This window comes from Pygoscelis adeliae, unplaced genomic scaffold (genome assembly GCF_000699105.1).
Source record: "Pygoscelis adeliae isolate BGI_AS28 unplaced genomic scaffold, ASM69910v1 Scaffold65, whole genome shotgun sequence".
Lineage (NCBI taxonomy): Eukaryota > Metazoa > Chordata > Aves > Sphenisciformes > Spheniscidae > Pygoscelis > Pygoscelis adeliae.
In genome coordinates this window covers 1966080-1975359 of record NW_008824864.1, presented here as the reverse complement: position 1 = coordinate 1975359, position 9280 = coordinate 1966080, and the positions used below count along the sequence as shown (strand labels likewise).

At 42.8% G+C, this 9280-nt stretch overlaps 1 protein-coding gene across 1 annotated transcript in view; it reads right to left on the bottom strand.

The window, feature by feature from the left end:
- Positions 1 to 3894, bottom strand: part of LOC103917255 (zinc finger protein 436-like) — a 10033-nt gene extending 6139 nt beyond the window's left edge. Inside the window, exon 1 of the mRNA XM_009324368.1 lies at positions 3756 to 3894. Coding sequence (XP_009322643.1) covers positions 3756 to 3894 — 139 coding nt within the window. The remainder of the gene's footprint in view (positions 1 to 3755) is intronic.
- Between the last annotated feature and the right edge of the window lie 5386 nt (positions 3895 to 9280).

Genomic DNA, 9280 nt, shown 5'->3' with positions numbered 1-9280 from the left:
GGCGGGGGCTTTTCCTTCATTGTCCCATGGTGGGAGTCGAGTGCTCTCTGGTGACTTCGTGGTTCCATTACTTTGCACTCTGGCCACGTTCACTTGTTGGGTTCATCCCGCCCTCGCCGTGAGGTCGCTGTGAGAGGGGGGCTGGAGGTCGCTGTGAGAGGGGGACTGTTTTAGGCGTCACCTACACAGAGCATAAGCGAGGCTCCGCGCTCCCTTTGAGGGTGGACAGTGTTGCCCTGGTAGATGGGCTAGCTTTTCTCCACAGGCTTTCGTGCCTGGCAGGGTGCAGCTCGGCAAGGTGAGAAAGGAAGGCAAAGTGGAAGACCTGCCCTGTCGCAACGGAGAACACGCAGCAGCTACCGCGGCAAAGAGAGGGCCCTGAAACTCAAGAGCTCGGAAACAACAGACAGATGGACGTGGTGGTCACCCTTTCACATGGAGCTTCAGGAACTAACCACCCAGCAGCGCCTCTCCTCAGGGCACCCCCGCTCCTCTCCCTTGCCCACGGGCTCCCTCACTGGCAAGCAGGAGCCGTGGGTGAGGAAACGTGCCGGAAGGCATCACCGCCCTGTGTGGGTGCTGTGCTCCGCACCCTTCCCGCAAGCTCCATGAATTAGTCACACCTCCCTAACAGCACATGCTTCCTCCAAAGCTTGCCTGGATGGGTGGTGTTTTATGGACTTGCGCGTGCTGCAAATGTAATGCTGCAGGCTGGGAGCAGAGAAGGGCAGAAGTGACTCTGGCTCTACTCCTTCCTTCCCTGGGTTCTCTGGGTACTAAGCTTCACCCACAGTTTTTCCACAAGCTGGCCTTTTCCACAGCTTAAATCGCCCCATAGTTCTGCTTCTCCGTTTTATCCAGGGATATCCTCAGGTCTTTTTCACTGACCTTCATTTCCATACCATCTGCACACAGATGAAGAGCTCAGTGAACAAGGTGGGCTGCATCTTTCCATTCGAATTGGAAACAAAATATTCTTCACCCACATGTTGTAACAGAATATTCTGTTTGCTTTCGACGGCTGTTCCTTTCCAAAAGGTGGTTAAAGTCTGTCAAAGCTGATATACTCCAAAAAAGTATTTCAGTTTTGTTAAAACTGTTTTTAGAAAAAGAAATACTTGCTGTAAAAACTCTCCTTGTAATTATACCTGAGAATCAAATATAATTGCATAACTTCAAAAATTAAGTTAAAACATAAAATATCATTGTATTTGTTTGCAAAGGCCACAAGAGTTAAATGCCACTCTCTTCCTACCACATCTCTTACTCCTCTCATCTTCAGTGAAAAAATTAGGGAATTCTCCCAGGAGGCACCAGTTCACCTTACTCTCAAGGCAGACGTTTAGAGGAAGCCTAAATCTTGCTCTCAATCCTTCTTTCCTCCAGAGGAGCCTTTTCTTCCCTTACAGTTCCTCCGTCTTTCTTTCTGAAAGGTGAACACCTACTATGGGAGAAATAAAGCAGACAGTGTGTAAGTAGAGATCATGACTGACCTGTCAGAGAACCGATCCAAGAGTGACCTGCAAATAATTATGGCCATAATAATCCTCCAAGTACAACTACCACAGACTCTCCTGCTGTAACCTACAAGCTGTTATATTTCTACCCACATAAAGCTTAAAACAACAGCAAGTGAAAGACCTGTGCGTTTGCTCTTTGCTTACACAGAGCTTAAATAGAGAACAGAGACAAAACTGTGTTGCAACTCATTATCTTCCCTGATGAAAAGCCAAACTGGTTGCTTTTCCGTATCAGTGGTGCAGAGCTGTTTGGAATGTGCAGGTGCCCAGGATCTCAGTGGCATCTGTCAGGTCACCAGAGGATAACAAATTTAGCAGCTTGAGTATTATGTACAGTCCTTTCTTTCCTTAAATGAAGAAGCAGAAGTTATGGCCAAAATAATTTTTTCCTCTTAAAATTCAGTGTTTCAGTCTAATTTTAGCTGTAATGTACGAAAAAAACAGCAGGTGGAGATCTACTATTGTACTATATTTATACTACAATAGCTTCTTGGTGACCTTGTACTGGACCAAGACATGACTGTACTTTGGTATTGCACAAATACAAAATGAAATGGTGTTTCCTGCCACAAACAGCTTGCAGTCTAGAGTAGCATTAACGCAATTCCCTCAAATGGAAAGTATTTTCATAGATAATAAACTCTAGCATGATTTATTGCATGTTTTTGCCATTTTGTAATTCAATACGGCCCAAATTTCAGCTTTCCAAAATCATCCAGGACAAAAAAGGCTCACCACATTCCCAAGGAAACTAAGAAATTACACAAAGCATGGCTATACACAGTATGGCTATTTGAATAACTGAGGATGCCAAGAACGCTACTTAAAAACACTTGAAAAATTGTAAGGTACGAATAATTGGTAAAGCATCAAAGGAGTTTAAGATTAAAGCATGATTCACCACATTTATTTTTACTCCATCATTTCGGTTTTGGTAGTATATTGTAGATGCATCTTGGAGTTTGGCAGGCTCCCTGGTTTTGAGGACTTCCTTGTTTTTCAAGGACAAATAATGAAGTGAATTTCTCAAATGTAAAGGATTTGATTTTTGGTGATTGTAAACCACACTTACAGGATAGGAGGACCTATCATGGGAAGCACAGACTCAGGAAAAGACATCAAAAGCCATGGTGAATATCGGCAGAACAGAAGCTTCAATGGTGATGCTGGGGTGAAATGGCTAACATAACCCACAGAAGCATGAACTAGGGAACACTGCATAAAATTAAAGATACTCAAAATATTCACCCCGTATTTGTTACTCGGGCAATTACTACAGCAGTAACAGATTAGCTACTGGGTTTGAAGAAAGAACTAATACAAAGAAGTTCCTTGGCATGTATTGAGAAGTCAAACTATCACAGTGATCCTTTCTGCCCACCCAACCCCCCCAAAGCCCTGTGGCACTTAATTTGCTGGTACCCTCCCTATAATCTATGGAAATACCAATAAATAAAGGATATCAGAACCTCGCAGGCTTGAATAAACTTTAGTAGCAGGAAGAGGGTGAAAATGCAGCAAGATGGAAGTTCTGCCTTCAAGAAACAAGGAGTGAGGCAGGAAGATTTTGTGGCTACGTGGGGGGTTCTCATTTAAAAGCCGCAGGGAGCGTTCCCAGCACCAATGGACAGATTCTCCCTTCTAGGAGCAAGTCCTGACCCACCAGAAACTTTGGGACAGCCAATCTCTGGGTTTTCTACACGGTACAACAGATGCAGGAGTTAATTCCATACACATACTGTGTAAATCAGTAGCACTTCATTAGTCTAAGTAGACAAATTAATACAAAGCCTTTCCCCAACAAGTCTAGTCATTAAACTTGGATTTAGCAGAAATTTAACAAGAAATGTTACAGCAGATAACACTTGTGTTAAGGACTAATTATACTCGAAAGCAGAGATTTTCCATTTTAAATGGAAGCCATTTAAATGGCTTCAGAGGTATGAAAGAGTAACAATTTCAGAAGAGGGCATCTTTAACGCACGTAGGAAACAATGCAGTTCCATCGCAAAACAGGTTGAAGAGACTGATTTAATATCCTCCAAATCTGCCACCACCTGGGCAATCTAGGAAACTGCCTTTCAGTCAAATGCAGGCAGACATCGCTCTCAGTCTTGCCAGGTCTGGCAGAAAAAAAAACCACTGAAGCCATGGGACAATTCTGAAATGTCTCACCTGAAAAGCCAGAGGGTTCTGAAAACATTGGTAAATTCTGAAAAGCCGGGTAAGACTTACCCAGCGTTGAAAGTGTTAGGTCAGGCACTTCAGAGGCATCTAGAAGTCCCATGTCCCACGTAAATCTCAGCGGGACCTGGGGATCGAAAGCCTTTAGAATCCCTTGGCTTCTCAGCATGAATGCACTCGCATCCCACATTTGCCCTGTATGTCCTGAGACCAGGATATAATTTGACTTATAAGGTGCATGAGTAAAAGGAGTGTCAAGACCAGAAAATGGCTTCTTTGCCACCCACCCAGTAAAGAAGCCAGTAAATGGATTTAGAGTCAGAGTAAGCAAAAGAGCTTCTTTTTGTGCTTAGAGAAAGTGAATAAAAGGAGGATTATTGGAAACTACCACTGATTTTGGTGTAGCCATCATGATGACTCAGGAGACAAAGAATCACAGATGGGGTAGATGATAATGCAGTATTGAAGCCAACAAAGCCTTGATCTGAAATAGTGACGTATCTTCATTTGCACCTGCATACTAGAGCAAAGTATAATGTAACATTACTTGCAAAGATAAATGTATTGTGAGACACATATTTTTTAAAAATAGTGTTGTGCTGTTAGCATTAATCTAGCAGATGCATCCCCATTTCAAGCCTGAAGTCCTAAGAAGGCCTGCTTCTCCAGATAATGTTTCTCCAAGTTTGCTCATTCCTAGATAATCAATTTCTTCTGGCTAAATTGGGACCAAAATACAGGAGAGAGAGGGAGTTCCTGCACTCAACAGGTATTTAGGGACACTACATGAAGCCTGACTTTCACCACCCATGTCTTCTCTTTATTTATTCAATAAAAAGGGGGAGTAGGATTCAGTCCCAGGTTCTCCAATGAAGACAGAAGCACATTATTCCAAGTGCCAACACACACTACAGTAGTCACACGTAAATACATTTGAACACACAGACCTGCTTACAGCCCTATCAGTAAGTACACCATCCACCAGTGCTCAGCTACATTAGGATCTGCTCGCAGTTTAGATAAGAAATCAATCAAGGCATTTAGCAGTACCTACTGATGGGCAAATGTCAGTGTCGCTGCTCTGGGACTCAGCTCCCCACCGTTGATAAATGCTACAAGTCTCACACACAGAAAAGGCACAGATTGATACACTAATAATAACATTGATATCCACAAATGACAGAGTGTTTTAGGATGCTTCCTCCAGGCTCTGGAGTACCGGCTTCATTTCCCTGCTCTGCCAGTGGTACCTTGCATAAGCTGCGTAGTGCCAGAGACACTAATGTTTAAGCATCTCCCATCTGTTGACTGGTGCAACTAGATCTTAGTCTCTGTTCCCCAGTCAGGTATTAGTAAAAATAACATTTCCTTACCTTCTAGGGAAGAGGTAACTTGTCTAAGATTGTGAATATAACTCGTTTAAGACTGTGAAGTGTTTTACCTTCCGCACAGTAAGGCTCCAGGTCCATATTCCAGGAGCAGAGTGGAGTGGAGCAAGAGCAAGGAAAAGGACCGACAAAAAAATGACCTCATGTGTCTGGTGCAAAGTGTTCATTGCCTGTGAGATCAAAAATTAACTGTCATCCTGAGCTACATTAAGACATCTACGCAGCTGGCCATCATTTACTAGCCACATCTGTCCATAACGGTATCAGCTAAACTTGGGATGTGAAAACTGAACCCAGGCACAAGGAAGACTCTCAGTCATCAAGAATGTAGATGACAAGATTATTACTGTGTGGGGGACTCCACATTTCAAACAGCATGGGATGATACTGACTAAAATTATACATTTTTCATTCCACCTTATGGTAAGGAGTAAGTGTTCCTGCTCCTCTGTGTGAAATACAAATTATGTGTCCAATACATGGTTTTGTTTAAAGAGGAGTAATCACTGATCCAAACAGATTTAAAGACTAATACCACAAGGTGGATAGAGGTTTCTCAGCTAGGGTGCCTTCTGCAGCAACAGACGCAAAACACTATGCACAGATGAGCAACGTCGGTATATAACCATGAAATAGCTACATCAGTAACCACCAAGCACAGCAGTTTCAGCAAAACAGCGCAGGGCAAGAGGTGGGTATAAATCCAAGACAAAACTGGAGGTAACGGCAAAGTAGTAGCAGTAACCAGCTAATACATCTGAATACATCTGAACAGACAGGGCCATGACAAAACAGAAAGAGTACTGACAAAGCCTCAACCCTCACCTCACTTCAAAGTCCCAAAGGAGATGAGGCATAGAAGTCTACAGGGAACCAACAGGACACCTTCCAATGCAACCAGGAGAACTGCAGTGAGCAGAAGGCAATTCTCCATCAACACAAACAAGAAAAGGGAAACCGGTTTGAAGACCAGTATTCTTCACAGTCTGTGAGACCTGAGGAGCCACAGCTGAATGCAGCTGATGGCCACAAACCTGTGATGGATCGTACCCCGGGAACCACGGCAAACCACCACAGACTGCTGCAGGTGACACGGTATGAACTGCTAAAAGGAAAGCGAGAGAGGACTCTGCACAGCATTTCAAAGGGGGAGGAGAGGAAGGAAGAACTTCGGGAGCTATCAAGAAGCCAGTGTCTGTGGCTTCTGTAAGACTTTATATTAATAACAAGACAGTTCGGTTTGGGAACTAGAAGGCTGCATGCTATTTGTCAACGTATCGGAGGACCTGGAGCACTTGAAATGGGAGAGAGTCTCGGAAGGGAACGGTGTGAAAGCAACAGCAGCCAACCAAGTCGTTAATAAGTATTTTCTTTGTGGTTCTGTTATTTTAACTAGAATTTTTTTTTTTTTACATTTGAGTGTAATTTTTTCCCCAGTTAAACCTATTTAAATTAAACATGAAAAGATGGCCATCCATTTTAAAGCCCAGATTTACAGTAACATATAAAAACAATTTGGCTTATATTAAAAAATAAATTGGAAGCACAGTATACCTGTTGCCAAGGTCTTAAAGAAAATCAACCACAAACTTAGACAATATTAAAGCCAGAAAGCTTAGTTTCCCCTTCCGATCTGAATAATCATTAGGTGTGAGATTTATTACAATTATCATCTCAGTTTCTTAGGCTTTGTTTAATAAATATCTCAACTTTAAACATAAAGCATTTCTTAGATCTATTCATCATATTTCACTTACAAGACAAATCAAAAATTCTAGTTTTTTCAACTGTTCCAATTCCACAAACATCTTGTCAAGTCTGGAATAAACAAAGGAATTATTTAATAAATAGGAAGTGTAATTCAACAGTTTACAAAATCATGACGCTGAAAATTTATGTGGGTTAAATAAATAAATAAATGTTAACTTATAGAATTACTTGTGTGTATATGAAGTGTATTCTCCTCGCTAACAAAAAAAGGGTTATTTTGTGAAAAGATTACTCTTAGTTTAAGATTTCTGAGTTTTCAGCAAACAATGAGAATCAATCATTCCTTTAGTGAAGCAAACCCTTACAAAGTATGCCTACAAAATATGATTAACATCGCTTACTTAATTCAAATTTGCTCAGCGATTTAAACTATGATTAACATCCTTATTATAAATTATTTTGGTATGAATTAAACTACTATACATTATTCACAACAAACAATCCTGCTGTCATCCTCCAGCCTTTTATCGCTGTTATTCTGATGATGCTCACCTCTATGAGTATTATGTTTCAAAGCTTTTAGCAATGCGTCCCTGGCCATCTTCCCAGCTTTCCCTTACCCCAGTGAGTGACCGGCTTCATTTCCATTTCCTTCAGCCACGCCACTCCAAAGATAGGGAAATACTTTTTCTGAGAGACAGCAAAAACACATTCCCAAACAACTATAGGTCCTCTTCCTTTTTCACACCCACTTCCTTTGTGCCTCCACCCTCTGTGAGGTTGATGTTGTCCTGCCCTAGGACCAGCATCTTCTTTTGCATCGGCATGTAAATACTCCTCTGTGCTGTGCTCCTACAGCTGCCTTACTGACAATTTGATCCCAGGTTCCACCTCCCCTACCTGTGATTATGTGCCAGGTATACATCACGAGTACCAGATATCCAGCTTGTGAAGAACAGCCTGAACACAATCGCTACCACATTTTTCCCATTTACCACTTGCTCCTTAAAATCTATTTTTCAAGATTTTAAGCTGTGCTCCCTCGCAGCCTCTGTGAAAGACTTTAGCAAAGGCTTTCTCCTCCTCCAGCTGACTATAGCGGGTGTACATACTCTGTGGGTATGTAGTTCACTGATCCTTCCTCTTGTTTTTCCATCTCATGGAACACATTTTCTTATTGACACAACTTAATTTCTCTCTTCCAATGGCTAGTTCTCCTGGTCGATGACACTTATCTCAATGAAGCAACATTTGGGTATAAGGTCTGCATAACAATTACTAGACAGAGCTGCGTAAAAGGGACTGGGAACAAATCAGAAAACAATTCAGCAAGCACAGTGGGGACAACAGAACTGTTTTCCTACCGTATCAGCTTAGAAGGAAAAGTGGTAAGTTTGTTCAAGGGCACCAAAGCATAAAAAAGTCTTTTGTTTCTTCTGCTTTAAATAACTGTGGAAAATGCTGGCATTTAACGCTATTCATGTCAGTATTTAAGCACAGAGACAAGTATTAGTTCAGGTTCTGCACACCTTTGCATCCAGAGCCAAAAATAGGTGTGTCATGTCCCCTTGGTTGACTCACTCCTTCCAAATGATGTGACTCAACTGCATGAAAGTCTCATGAAAATCTAAGCTTCTTTTTTACCTTTTAGTAAATCCAACTTTTTTTTTTTTCCCCGTGTGCTCCAAGTTTTCTTTCATTAAAACAGCCACCGTTCCTCATTTATAGAGCAGTTTGGGAACATGTCAGGCGCTGGAATTTGGGAATCATAGAACCATAGAATGGTTTGGGTTGGAAGGGACCTTAAAGATCATCTAGTTCCAACCCCCCTGCCGTGGGCAGGGACACCTTTCACTAGATCGGGTTGCTCAGAGCCCCGTCCAACCTGACCTCGAACACTTGCAGGGATGGGGCATCCACAACTTCTCTGGGCAACCTGCTCCAGTGCCTCAACACTCTCACGGTAAAAAATTTATTCCTTATGTCCAATCTGAACATACTCTCTTTTAGTTTAAAACTTGTCCCTTGTCCTGTCACCACAGGCCTTGGTAAAAAGTCTTGCGTATAAGCCCCCTTTATATATTGAAAGGCCACAATAAGGTCTCCCCGGAGCCTTCTCTTTATTCTGGAGCCGGAATAAAGAAATGTGAGAGAGGAAACAGAGACAGTTGTGATACTAAGACATGCCGGTGAGTGTAAGGTGAAGAAGGCAACTGAGGCAACAGAAGAATGTGGCAGCGGGAGGAAGCTTGTGAAGGCTGCACAGCAGAGGAGAGACTGCGGGACAGCATTGCAAGGACTGGAAGCCACGGCATGGGCAGGGCAGGAGAGCAGGACGGCCAGCTGAGGAGGCCCACGAAACCTCGGTCCTTTCTCCTTCCCCGACCACTGCCCCGTGGTCCCCGACTGAGTGCTGCTGCTGCGCTTCCAGAGAGCACCCCTACGGCTAGATCCAACGGGGTGACCCGTGTTGGCGTG